Source organism: Gymnoscopelus braueri (assembly GCF_963280865.1).
Source record: "Gymnoscopelus braueri genome assembly, chromosome: 9".
NCBI lineage: Eukaryota > Metazoa > Chordata > Actinopteri > Myctophiformes > Myctophidae > Gymnoscopelus > Gymnoscopelus braueri.
The window spans coordinates 40,470,746-40,485,095 of NC_137610.1; the positions used below are offsets into that span (position 1 = coordinate 40,470,746).

General features: G+C 42.8%; 1 protein-coding gene across 1 annotated transcript in view; it reads left to right on the forward strand.

Moving 5' to 3' along the window:
• The window catches only part of LOC308091664 (neural-cadherin-like), a gene marked incomplete at its 5' end in the record, with an annotated part of 233,509 nt that overhangs the window by 163,344 nt on the left and 55,815 nt on the right, over nt 1–14,350 (forward strand). The window contains 4 exons of the mRNA XM_080437326.1: nt 471–655; nt 4,888–5,117; nt 7,868–8,148; nt 13,921–14,138. Coding sequence (XP_080293452.1) covers nt 471–655; nt 4,888–5,117; nt 7,868–8,148; nt 13,921–14,138 — 914 coding nt within the window. The remainder of the gene's footprint in view (nt 1–470; nt 656–4,887; nt 5,118–7,867; nt 8,149–13,920; nt 14,139–14,350) is intronic.

Consider the following 14,350-nt stretch of genomic DNA (forward strand, 5'->3'; position numbering starts at 1 on the left):
CCATAGAAGTGTCCACAGAGTCGTTAGAATTGTTTTCTTTTCTCCTTTCCTATATATATATATATATATATATATATATATATATATTATTTACTTCAACAGTTCCTTTGAGAAGAACACTTGGTACCTCTCACTAATTTTCTCTTGTCTGTGTACCATCTGTCATGTCGTTTCTTCTTTGAACAGAAGCTAAAAAATGAATGCTTTTGGTTTTGCTTTTCTTCCGTTGAAGCTATCACTTACACCCCCCCTCTCTGTCTGTCTGTCTGTCTGTCTGTCTGTCTGTCTCTCTGTCTCTCTATATCCCTCTGTCTCTCACCCCCCCCCTCTCTCTCTCTCTCTCTCTCTCTCTCTCTCTCTCTCTCTCTCTCTCTCTCTCTACATCTCTCTCTCTCTCTACATCTCTCTCTCTCTACATCTCTCTCTCTCTCTACATCTCTCTCTCTCTCTACATCTCTCTCTCTCTGCAGGTACTTCAGTCTGAACCAGAGCTCTGGAGCGCTCACCATTCGTCAGAACACCCCAGTGGGCAGCTACTGGTTGAGGGTGGGCGTGTCTGATGGGGTGTGGCCCGACGTGATCTCGGGGGTCCGAGTTCACGTCCGAGAGCTGGAGGAAAAGGCCATCCTGTCCTCAGGCTCACTGCGTTTCACTGGTACTATTTGTCTTTGTTTATTTATTCGCACAATAAAAACAGTACATAATAAGGTAACAATTATTAAAAGACACAGAAATAAGTGCAGGTGAGAAAGGAAACCCATATGGGGGTTATACAAGGTTATCACCTAAAACAATAAACAAGTAGTAAGTTCATTGGTGAAATATTCATACCTGCTTAGACCAGTGTAGACCCATAGAGAGAGAGAGTTCCGTCACGCTTTGATCTCGCCGCAAAGCGGGCTGCTATGGACTGTAGTTCCAAACATTGGAACTTCCTCATTGAGATAGACAGAGCATTTCCGCATTCCATTCTTACAATGGGAGTCTATGCTAGTGTCGTCACTCTCATACTAGATCACGCTGGACCAGTGGTTTCAAAGCTTTTTAGCTCAAGAAGACCCAAATGAGACGTTTGCCCAAACTAGTGAAGATCTTTTTGATTTTATTTGTTGGAATTGTTTTTAACACATGGGTGCCAAAAACGTCTATATACGTTTTTGCAAATACACCTTTCGAGTTTCATAAACGTCTATATATTTTTTTGAAATTCCACAAGAGGGCGCTCTAACGCAACTTAGGAATGATCCTAGGACCCTTTAAAAGGGAATGGACGGATGTGACGTCATCCCAATAAAACGGACGTGCATCCGCCCTAATGATGGGATCTTGAGAAAAAGGATCCATATCTCCATATCTTTTTTTTGTGGTCAAAACAAGCCATTTTCGGCGGGCGATCTCTCTGCAATGGCGGATCGCGGTAGAAATGTTATTGTTCCAGTCGTTAGACGGGACCCTTGGCCAACGCCCAGACACGTTGTTGTGGCTTCTGCAGCTCTAAAAAGATCGCCAATTAAACGGTAAAAAACGCTGGCACTGGCTGTACCCTGTTGAAAAAAAGGGGATAATGGACCCTTCGCTAAGCCCCACCCACTCCACTCTGTGACTGGTGGTGCGAAGTTGCCTGGCAGCGCCTGGCAATCTCTGCTTCTCACCCATTGACTTGCATGTTAAATGACGGCTTTTCCCCTAAATAATCGATCATTTCAGCAGCAATAGCTTCAAAATCTCTTCTAAATCTAGTCAACAAGGCCTGCAGTAGGCTATGCACTGGACAAATGTGCATGACATTATTTCAATAAACTAAAAACACGGGAAATGTTAGAGGGCGTAATAGCCATGGATACACGACGGTCGTCTGTCTCGACCGTCATGGATGAATTTCAACCTGGTGTTTGCACTTTCTCCATTTATAGCCCGTACATCTACAGAAACGTTCATATTTCAAACATAAAGTGCTTATCCCATGGCCATGGATGTTACATTTATGTACGGGCTCTCAAAAGTACCCGTATCATCCGTATTGTTCAATAAAAAGCATTTTAATCTGATCGGTGGCCATTTTCTCCATATGCTTTCAACTAAGCGACCCTATCGGTTGGTAGGTGTATTGCACTCTGATACATTATAACTCTGAGAAAATGGCCACCGATCGGATTAAAATGCTTTTTATTGAACAATACAGAATATACGGGTACTTTTGAGAGTCCCGTGCATCATTTTAACATCCGTGGCCATAGGGTAAGCAATTTATATTTGAAATCTGAACGTTTATATAGATGTACGGACCGTAAATGGAGAAAGTGCAAACACCAGGTTGAAGTTGATCCATGATTGTAACAGGAGTTTTCATGTACCGCAGGGTAAGACTACAGTAACAGTTAATAAATAGACGAACAAATGAATGAATATACTTTAACGTGCGGAATCCGAAACAGGCAGCGCTGTGATTCTGAATTTTGTTACGATTACGGTGATTAGTGACACCACGTGGGCGAGTGAGTCGTGTAACTTTCCCGACGTTAAACTGTGTATGTGTTCAACAACTCAGCCATGCAGCCTTGCAGTTTAAACGCAGATTTCAGCTTGGGAAAATAACCATCCAACGGTTTTGGGTACGTGGAATCTGTTGCTGGTTCATCACCATTGCGTTATCGTGGTATGATTCCTGTTCTTGCTATTATGTTGCAAATTATTGTGTGTGTGTGTGTGTGTGTGTGTGCGGGCGAAATAACATTGACAGGCAGCTATGGCAGGTGACGAAAGCTTGCCAGACCTGTGCCAGGCTAACAACGGTTGCTAAGCTGGCATTGGACAATCGCTTTTGGGGTGGGGTTTAGCGAAGGGTCCATTGGTCCACGACCCAACCATGGGTCCCAAGTTACCCACTGTTTGGGAAACAGTGCCTTACACCACAGACTCACTTTCACTTTCAAAATGTTTCCAAAATAGCAAGAATAGCTGATCTACAAGCTCACAACACGTCGTGTTGTGATCTTGTAGATCAGCAATTTTTGCTACTTACGCGTGACACTCTTCGTGCCGTGCTGCGAGCTGCTATTTTTTACATTTTTGAAAAATCTTGAAAATGTAAAAAAAGAAAATTGCGCAAATCTTCTCTTCTGGGGATCCCTGGCACAAAACCTTTCCAGATGGGGGGGGGAGGGGTGGTCCGCGGCCATAATACATATCATTTTGGGAGTCCTTGGCACGACAAAGTTTGAGAAGCACTGATTTAGAAGGCGTTTGTAGAATCGGCCTCAGGTCTTAATCTGTTGAGGGGAAAAAAAAACATAAAAAGTTGAAATATGGAAGGAGAGACAAGGTCTCTGCCCAACAGCGACGATATGCTTATTAACTGTGTTTCATGACAATGTGTCTGTGGTTTTTGGCCGCTGGACGATAGTTGTTTTGACTACTTAGCCATGCACCGAGCGGCCCTCTGCTTCTGGCTGTCTGAAACGCTATAAAACATAATTACTTTTTTTTCCATTTGATTTCCCATGTTACAGTTGTCTGTCTGTCCACCCACAGTGAGCATTCATCTTGCACTGTTGTTAAGCCAACGTTTAAAGTTGCGAGCGGGTGTTACACGCTGCAACTAACAGATCTACAATGCAAGCTGCACAACTTGAGGTCTTGTAGCAACACCCGCGCACAACTATAACTCAGGCTTTATGGCGTCTCTGTCTTCCGGCGGCTGATACGGAGAGACAACAGCATCTGTCTCAGCCGTTGAATTAATTGATACTTAGTCATTGGATGATTATCGGCCTGTCAAACCCGTTCAAGGCTGAAATGATAGGCTTTCGGGAGAAATCTTTTATGCTCGCTTTTATCTAGCACTTCGAGTCATTGTCAAGGCGACAATTTCCTCATTGGTGATAATATTGTCTTTTGGTATTCTTCACCTCTTTTAAAACTGTAAAGTTTATATTGGTTGCCTCAAGTTTTACATCTATCTCTCTTGGAAAAAGTCCCAGTAAAGGTCAATTTGGAGGTGTCACGTTCAGGCCCTTGACATTTAAAAGGCTGGAGTTGAAGGCTATTACGGCTACCTCTGACTCTAAGCCGGTCCCTTGTGGAGATTAAAGATGCCTTTCTCCAACCTTCAGGATATTTATTGGAGGGTGGCACCACAAATCTGATTGATTACGAGGTCATGAAAATCTTTCACACGTCAGATGTGAAATTGTTCTCGGCAGGAAAATGAAAGATCCTTTTTAGATGTCTCATGACAGTTGGTGGTACTCTTTTTTTCTTTCTTTTATATCTAACAGTATAAGTAAAAGTAGCAATACCACAAGGTAGAAATACTTTGTTACAAGAAAAGCATTTTTATATTATTTTACTTGAGTAAAAGTAGAAAGTTATTGTCATCAAAATATGCATACAGTGCTCCTTGTGCAGAATGTCCCTTTCAGATCTACAAGCTCATAACGCCTCACCATGCCTCGCGATGCAACACGTTATGAGCCTGGCAGATCAGCAATTTTCAAGTGGTTAATGTACAGTATGTGTTGTAATGATAAATCTAAATCTGCAGTGTAACTAGTAACTAAAGAGTATAAAACACCTGAGATTGCCTCTGAGATGTAGTGGCGTAGAAGTATAAAGTATCGAAAAATGGAAATACACAAGTAAAGTAAATGTACCTCAAAATTGCACTTGGGTACAGTACTTGAGTACATGCACTTTAGTTACTTCCCACCACTGTTTAAATGTCTCATGACTCGTTCACCTCACGGACAGAATCAGCCAGGAACAATGAGGATCAATGAGCGCAGATGATGATAGGCCAACAGAATCCGTAACCGAGCAGCCTTTGATCAACTCCTTAGCTGTCACTGACTGCCTGCGCCCTCTTCCCCCCCTCTTTATCTCCCGCAGGCATCACGGCCAGGGAGTTTATCGACTCGCACGTCCGGGGGAAGAGTCGACTCGAGACCCTGTGGGATTTCCTGGCCGAATCCCTGTCCGTCAGACCGGGGAGCGTGAACATTTTCAGCATCGCGGACACGGGGGAGAAGACCTTGGACATCCACTTCTCCGTGTTCACCGACACGGAATACCTGCGGCCGGAGAAGCTGCACGGAACCCTCGCCGCACGTAAAAAGGAGGTTAGAATAAAGAGCAGTGGTTTTCAACCTGTTTTATTTGGAGCTCTGGATCTTTAGCATATTTCCCCATCAATCCTCAAGGACCACCCCACCTCACCTCCCCACAACTATACGGTATATCGCACTGCGACGCATTGTGAGCTTGTAGATCGGCTAATGTTGGTGTAAACATACATATCAAGCCCTTAACAGTCAACATTTAATTTCAAGCTTTTTTTGCCCACACTATTCAATCATATTTTTTGATACATTTAACAAATGTACTATAATACATATTGAGCCTTTTTAAAACATTTTCCCGTTGACCACCTGTAATTACGCCATGGACCACTAGTGGTCCGCGGACCACAGGTTGAGTAACGGCAGTATGGAACCACTCATCTTGTAGATAAAGATCTGGGCTCGTACATCAAGTGATACATTGAGGAGGCGGGTGGGAGGGGGGTTGGAGTAACTGAAATTTTATCTGCCCTTTTTTTTCATTTTACCACCAACTGTTTGTGTGTTTAACGCCGTGCCCCCCTGTGGTGTCCTTGCATCACTCTTCTTTTATCTGGTGTCTATCTTTCACCTCCTCTCTTACACCATAGCGTACATCCACCCTCATTTCTCTTGCAACCCCTTCGCTACATCTGTCATTCTGCCTTCACTGTCTCGCTGAATTGTGTTACTTTACGATAACACACCGCCATTACTGTACATTTAACCACTTTCAACCTGGCATTCCTATTTTGAGCACATGTCTTTATAGGTGAAAATCTTCAACACTTCCAACACTTTCAAACATTGTGAAAATGGCATGAAAAAAACATCCGTATATACAAGTTCACTTTGCCATGTGACACCACCATATTTTCACGGCTATTTTCACAATTTTAAAACGTTTTTGAAATGATCATCAAAAAGGAATGTTTTTGGACGAGGTGTCTGCCCCCCCAGCGATATGGCTGCCGCAATTATTTCTCTCATAACACAGTTGATTCACCAACAACATTAACAGAACAGATATCTGTTGTAACGAGACTGTGTAATTATACTGTAGAAAGAACTACACTCACAGACATTTTGGTTTTTCAGTGGGTCTTTGGGTTGGTTGATGTGCTACTGTACAGTATACAGCAGCCGTTCTCAAAGTGAGGTCCGGGACATGAACATGTTTGAGAACCACTGCTATATACAGTAGAAGCCCTTGAAAGTATCTGTATGTACGGTATCTATAGTAGGGCTGGGCAATTAATCGAAAATAAATTAAACCGATATTTAGAACCAATAACCGACTTATAACCAAAGTAATCAAGAAGCTAGTTTTTTAAATATATTTTAGTAAATGAATCGACTCGAAAACAATCTAATGGATTCTTCATATTGAATTATGGTCGATTCTTCAAATCGACCATAATTACCCTCTTAAACCTGTATTATACAGGGTAGCATGCAAAAATAGCAAAAATAGGCAATCTACTAGCTCACAAGCATTTCATTATATTTTTAAATTATCGTTATCGGTAATATTAATCGGGGAATAGTTTCAAATAATCTTGATACTTCATTTAGAGTCATATCTGCCCAGCCCTAGTGTGTGTGTATAGTGTGAAAGTATCCGTATCTGTGTGTAAATGCAGAGTGAAAGTATTCGTATCTGTGTTTATCTGCAGTGTGAAAGTATCCATATCTGTGTGTATCTGCAGTGTGAAAGTAACCGTATCTGTGTGTATCTGCAGTGTGAAAGTATCCATATCTGTGTGTACAGTATCTGCAGTGTGAAAGTAACCGTATCTGTGTGTATCTGCAGTGTGAAAGTAACCATATCTGTGTGTATCTGCAGTGTGAAAGTAACCGTATCTGTGTGTATAGTGTGAAAGTATCCGTATCTGTGTGTAAATGCGGAGTGAAAGTATTCGTATCTGTGTGAATCTGCAGTGTGAAAGTATCCATATCTGTGTGTACAGTATCTGCAGTGTGAAAGTAACCGTATCTGTGTGTATCTGCAGTGTGAAAGTATCCGTATCTTTGTGTATCTGCAGTGTAGGGCATTCACGAATAGTGATTTTTAGCATTCGAATTATTCGACCTATAAGTATTCGAATATTCGATTAATCGATTTGATTATAAAAAAAAAATATATATATATATATATATATTTTTTCAATGGCATTGATGACTTGACTCAAGGAATGCGAGTTGACGTCACACCAGAGCTCACAGCTGCGTGTCTGCTGTAGAAAAGCCACTAATTCTTTTTTTTTTTTAATATAGAATAATCGAATAGTGGTTTGATAGTCGAATAGTCGGTTTGATATTCGAATATTCGACTATTCGGTGAATGCCCTAAAAGAATCTGTATCTGTGTGTATCTGCAGTTTCAAAGTATCCGTATTTGTGTGTATCTGCAGTGTGAAAGTAACCGTATCTGTGTGTATCTGCAGTGTGAAAGAATCTGTATCTGTGTGTATCTGCAGTTTGAAAGTATCTGTATTTGTGTGTATCTGCAGTTTGAAAGTATCCGTATTTGTGTGTATCTGCAGTGTGAAAGTATCCGTATTTGTGTGTATCTGCAGTGTGAAAGTATCCGTATTTGTGTGTATCTGCAGTGTGAAAGTAACCGTATATGTGTGTATCTACAGTGTGAAAGTAACCGTACATGTGTGCATCTGCATTGTGAAAGTAACTTTATCTGTGTGCATCTGCAGTGTGTGAAAGCCTATTATTTGACCACATGTGGTGATGATGAGATAATGATGTCTCCACAGCTGCAGTCCATCCTGCGTGTGAACGTGAGCCAGGTGCAGGTGGATGAGTGTGCGCTCGCCGCCGACTGCCGTGCAGCCGGTGGCTGCTTCACACAGCTGAGCGTCGGCGACGCGCCCACCCTGCTGGACGCGGGGAGCTTCTCCTTGGTGGCGCTGACGGCCACGACCTCGGCCGTGTGCGGCTGCGCCGCCCGGGAGCTGGTCCACCAGCCGTGTGCGTCGTACCCCGTCAACCCCTGCCTCCACGGAGGAACCTGCGTCGACACCCAGAGTGGATACAGGTAGGGCTGGGCCATGTTTAACCCATTAAAGGAGTAGTTCACCCAAAAAATGACTTATTTTCTATCAATTACACACCCCATGAAGCCTTGAATTCACGGAGATTTTTTTGTTTTTGTCACATTTCTAAGCCAATAATTTGATTACCAGCAGAAAGATGCTGATATATCCGGTAGGAGACTCAAAGGAGACTCTTTGAGTCTCCGACCGGAGAGACCGCCGGTCATCAAATCATTGGCTTAGGAATGCCACAAAAAAAAATCTCCATGAATTCAAGGCTACATTGGGTGTGTAATTGCTAGATAATAAGTACCGTATTTTCCGCACTATAAGGCGCACCGTCAGTGCGCCTTATAGTGCGGATGCGCCTTATAATCCGATGCGCCTTATATATGTATCAATATTGGTTCCCTTGGTTTCCGCACTACAAACCCCCCCCCCCCCCCCCCCCACTGACAAAACGTTTCGGGGGGGGGGGGGGGGGGGGGGGGCACCGAAACGGGTCGTAGCACAGGGCACCACGAAGGGTTAATCCGGCCCTGCTTTTAATAGCCCCCCCTCTAGTCATTAATGTTTATGGACAGTGGGATTATGTTTTATCCCTGCTTCTGGGCAGACTTTCCTTTTGGGAAATGTAGACTGTATGTTATGTATGATATGATATTATGTTATGTATGATATTTATGTTTGATAATATTTCTGTTTTAATGTTATGTTGTGATATGTGTTTCATTTTTCTTTCCTGATTTTTTTCTAAAATGAGACATTTTAAATGAAATAACCAATCAAGCAACTTAAAAACTGTCTCACAAAAGCCAGATAGACGTTAAAATGACCCCAGACATGTTTTAAAGTGAAATACCCTTTTAAGTGGTTAAAGAATATTAGCCAACAGGGCTCAACATGCTGTGGTCTGTGTGTCTTCTCCTTTCATCCCCTCAGGTGTATCTTGAGACAACATCTAGAACTCATAGCTCCTCCAGCGAGGACACAGAGGTCTGAACTGTGTACACAGGACATTTATCTGTGAAGATAAGAAAACATGTTCTGAGAGCCTCTAAATGATACAGCCGCATGAGGCGATACTGAAATGTTCTCACTTGGGACTCTTGAGAGTCCCAACAGGCTAGATTGTCTACCCTCGCATTGAATTTGGTGGTGTTAAGCGTACTGCACAGCGAATAATATCGCACTTTCAAATGAATCTTATTAGCTGAGACCTTGGCCATGCATGCTAAGCCTATGTTGACTTAACGTCTGCGATCAATACAAGAACCTTCACCTAAAGTACGCAGGCCCCTGGGGGAGATTATCACACAAGAAACAGCATGCAGCTCATTTGATCGCATGCATTAATGCCCAGATTAAATAAATATGGGGCAGCGAGATTATTATAGCTGCCTCGCCCCCTCCACTGTATGCTAGCGAAACTAGCTTCTTAAAATCCAACTGAATACTATCTACACACAGTAGGGAGTGTGCATTAACCACTGTAACCCAATATAATTTGCCGGACAAATAGCGGAAAGCTCACAACTGTAGATGTGCTAGTTTCGCAGTCTATTATGACACACGCCTACCTACTGTATTATGACATGCCTAGAATAGGGACGCTATAGCTTCATTTCGTTTCACTCCATTATTCAGTCTGAAAGCCCTCTCAGTGCAGCCGTTTTCTGAGATGGGGCGTGGCCAAAGTGGAACTGTTTGGCGATTGGTTCATACTGGATAATCCCCATCCCCATTGGGCCGGTTAGATTTTCAATCGAGAAAACCTCCGCCTTCGACAGCGTCACTAGACCCTGAACACGAGGCTAGCGATTCATTGGTCCCTAGCCAGGCTAGGGACACTAGGGTTCATTGTGGTTAACTCGGTGGATGTTAAGACGTAATTTTTATCGTGTACATGAACATGCGAGGTTTGTCGTAGATGCTGTTAGTGAGAGGGAGGTTCTCTTTCCAAGAGAATCAATAAGGTTTTACTTTTCACTCACTCATACAGGTACAAACAGTGAAATGTTGATGCAACATGTCCGCAAGACTGTGCAACAACAGCAATACAATATACACAAGATAAAAAGAACAATAAAATAAGATAAGACACGGTTAAAAGGCACAGGCAAGACCCACACTCTGAACCTTCTGTAAAAGGAACTTTAGCAGCAAAAAAGACAACAACAACCTAGCAGCAGTGGTGGATGTGCAATAGGAAATGTCTAGAATTAGCTAATTTTGTATTTGTGATAAGATATATGCATGTATACATCGTCAGCGTTAGCAGAAAACAAATAACTTAGCATCTGGGGGAACAATGAGTAAATGTTCAGAATTGGGGTGAGGTGGGTAATGTAGTATGATTTATAGTACGTGCCGTAAAGTACATGTAGAAGTTATGCACATCTATACATTCGTTCTATCTTTCGGGTGTTTCATATCTACACTTCTTCTCCTTTTTTTTCCTCTAATCTGCCCTCATTTGATTGACTACAGTTGATATGCAGGCTGTTGAAAAAGCCCTTATGTTGCACCATAAGAAGCATACAGTATGTGTTCCCTCGTGTGAATACCTTACAGGCATAAAGAGTCCAATTTCCGCTTCTATCCTGTGCAGAACGACCCTAACAGCCAGTCTAATCAGATATTGTCAGTCAGCGGTATGAAAAACATGCCCTGGAACTGCTAGATTGGGGATCGGTATTGCTCTCCCGTGTCACATGAAGGAGTGTACAGTAGTTGTTGTAGCATTTGTGTGCGTGTGTTTTCATATCGTCGCTGACGGTTGGAAACCTTGTATCAAAACGCGTACTTTTCAGGGAATGGAAAAAAAGAACCTGTGTTCCAATGGATTCAATGTAGTTATTATTAAACTTTTTAATCGTTTTCATTGGTTCACTATCAATAACACCCACAGAAAGACTTATTTTTTCAAAAGTAGCGGAAATAGTAATAATAATCTACAAGCTTTTCCGCTATGTTTGCACGACACTCTTACGCGACGAAGTAGGGCATTAATTTACAGAATAAAAACATTTTAAAAACTACAAAAAGTTGGAGATACCAGGTTTCCGCCCGACATCGGCGATATGTATGCACGGGGGGTGCTGCTGTTGCGTACGCACGGATCAGCATTCCTGCCATGTGGAGACTCTCCTCTGAATAAACAGCGCTGGGGGAGAAACAGCTCCCCTAACAGCCCTGGGTACACAGAGAGGCTTCCTGAATCGCACCGTGAAAATAGATGGCTTTGACATTATCGGCGCGGGGGAATGGGATGAGATCTGCCTCGCCTTTTCCCGTCCGTTTTCATTCACCCCTGCCGTGATTGAAAGGGTTGTTTCTCATCACGCCGCGCGTCGAACGTTGACACAGAGTTTCTGGGATTGCTAATATTTACTATTGCTATTGCCACATGTATAAATGTGTTCCGCAAAGGTCAGGGAAGCCACCATTCATCCCCGTGTCATGTCAGCGACAGCGGCGCTCCTTGACCACTTAACCACTTAAACCCAGCGGTGTCGTGGTGATTTTTTTTAATGGCAGGACCCGCAGGACGTTATTTTAATGACGTCACGCGCGCGCACGCGCACACCGCTCGCATTTTAATTTACCTTAAATTAGGAAACATGTTTGTATAGGAAATGTTTTTTAGCTTAGTTTTAGTCTTTTTAAACTAATACAAATTTAAGGAATGCCATGAATTATAGAGCTGAAACTAAAAGTTTGCTTTGAACGAGTATCTTTCTCTTCTTTGACGGTGGCTGAGGCATTGCTGCGTGCAGATAGGTTACTGGCAGCAGCAGCTACTGAAGCCAACATGCTGTGTTGCTTACAGTGTAGCCTATAGATGCAAGGAGTGAGGAATCTGAGGAAACATTTTCACACTCACTTGCAAACCTGTTATGCAAGGTAGCCATTTGGGTACTTGGCTTGTGAATCTATGGGGGGGGGGGGCACATTCTAGCGTGCACGTGCGTGCACTGTACCGTGCCGTACCTTGCGCGTGAAAAGATTACTGGCTACACGCCGTCCTACCCTGTGTGCCCTCCACGACACCACTGCTTAAACCCTCTAGTCTAAGTAAAACGCAGTTATGGAAGAAGTACTCACATTTTGTACTTAAAAGTATCAATACCACAATGTAGAAATACTGCGCAAAGCGATGTGTTGTGAGCTTGTAGATCGGCTATTTTCAAATAGCCAAAGTATGTAGGTCTGAAGTGGTTAATGTATGTTTTTTTAAATAATAATCTAAATCTACAAAGTAACTAGTAACGGTTTTCAGATAATTGTAGTGGATTATAAGTACACTACTTTACTTAAGTACAGTGCATAAGTAAATGTACTTGCTTTCCACCACTGGTAAAACGGACTTGAGTTACAACTGTATTTGGACCGCTTTATTCTCTTCGGCAAGCTCCCCCACAATGCGTTGTGAGCTTTTAATTCAGGATTTTTTTTGGTAATGTTCCCCCCAAAAAAGAAGTGTTGAAATGATTGGAACATCTTTGAAAATTTGGATAAATATGGCAAAACAGGCGAGCCAGGTTGTAAATGGTTAAGTAAGTTATTCATCAGTTATTTTCGACGAGCAACCCCATCGTGCAGCGAACTGAGCAGTAAAACTGCCTGGCCACTCAGCCACTAATTGAAGTAGGCAAGTCAAAGGAGAGTCGGCTGTGATATATCAGACAGCCAATGTCCCTCACACCTTCATAACACCTTTAAAAAGCAGTAGAGAGAGGGATACAGAGAGAGTGAGAGAGAGAGAGAGACAGACAGACAGAGAGATCGTGAGAGAGAGAGAGAGAGAGAGAGAGAGAGAGAGAGAGAGAGAGAGAGAGAGAGAGAGAGAGAGAGAGAGAGAGAGAGAGAGAGAGAGAGAGAGAGAGAGAGAGAGAGAGAGAGAGAGAGAGAGAGAGAGAGAGAGAGAGAGAGAGAGAGATTGTGAGAGAAAGTCACTAAATCAGCAGTGGCGGACCGGTGGCACAATGCAATAGTAAGAGAAATGGAATTAATTAAGCCCTAACAAAAGAGACGTGGTCGGTGCCAGACAGGAGCGTCTCCAGAGGACTGAGGCGAGGCAGCTGTGAGATAGATAAAGAACGGAGCTCTGTGAGCGCCGCGTTCACACTTAATTGATTAATTAGTGTTGAATTCTGAATATGCAGAGCTTCGTGGCTAATGCAGGAGATCAGTGTGTAGAGATAACACCTCTGTGCACTTAGGACAACCTGTTAATCGTGGCGAGTGGACTGGGAGAAGTACTCGGATAATTTTACTTAAGTAGAAATATCAATGCAGGAATAATCTGTTATGAGCTCGTATGAGGCCTGAATTAAATTCCCTTTTTTATTATTGCGTCTTGTCATGTTGTGAACTTGTAGATTGGTTATTATTGAATAGCCAAATATGGCTTACGTGACAAAAAGAAAATGATAAACCTGCAAAGTAACCGGTAACTAAAGTGTTCAAATAATCATAGCGCAGTTAAAAGTAGCCTACACTACTTGCCCCTGAAATGTAGTGGAGTAAAAGTATAAGCTAAATTATGCAGGTATTCACACTCAAAATTTGATTTAAGTACGTAGTAAATGCACTTCCACCACTGGTGGCCTGCATTGACAGGGTTTCTTTGCTAGCGCTGGTGTTGTGTGTCAAATTGGACCTTTTTACATCCTCTCGGGAAAACTGTTGCCATGGCACAATCAAAATTTTCGTTCATTCATTCTTTAGTTGAAGTCCATTTTTTTCTTCTTGTCTTCCCGTGCTTACAGGTGCCGGTGCCCCCCGCAGCTCGAGGGTCCGGAGTGCCAGCAGACAAAACGTAGTTTCCATGGCAACGGCGGCTATGCCTGGTTTCCGCCCGTGAGGCCGTGCTTCGATAGCCATCTCTCCGTAGAGTTCATGACGGAGGAGGAGGATGGCCTTCTGCTGTACGCCGGCCCGCTCGCCACTCTGCTGCCCGGCGACGCCGAGGACTACATGGCCATAGGTCAGTGTTGATTTATATTCCTAAAAAGTGTTGTTCGGCGACTTCCTTTTTTCACTGACGAAAACTAAATAAAAACTAAACTATGATGACTAAAACTAAGACTAAATATATTGACAATTTCGTCAATAAATAAAAACTAGACTTGTTAGTGAGGGACTAGTGGAGAAGAGATCCAGTAGAACTAAAAGACAAGTCATTTAATGCTTGGTTGC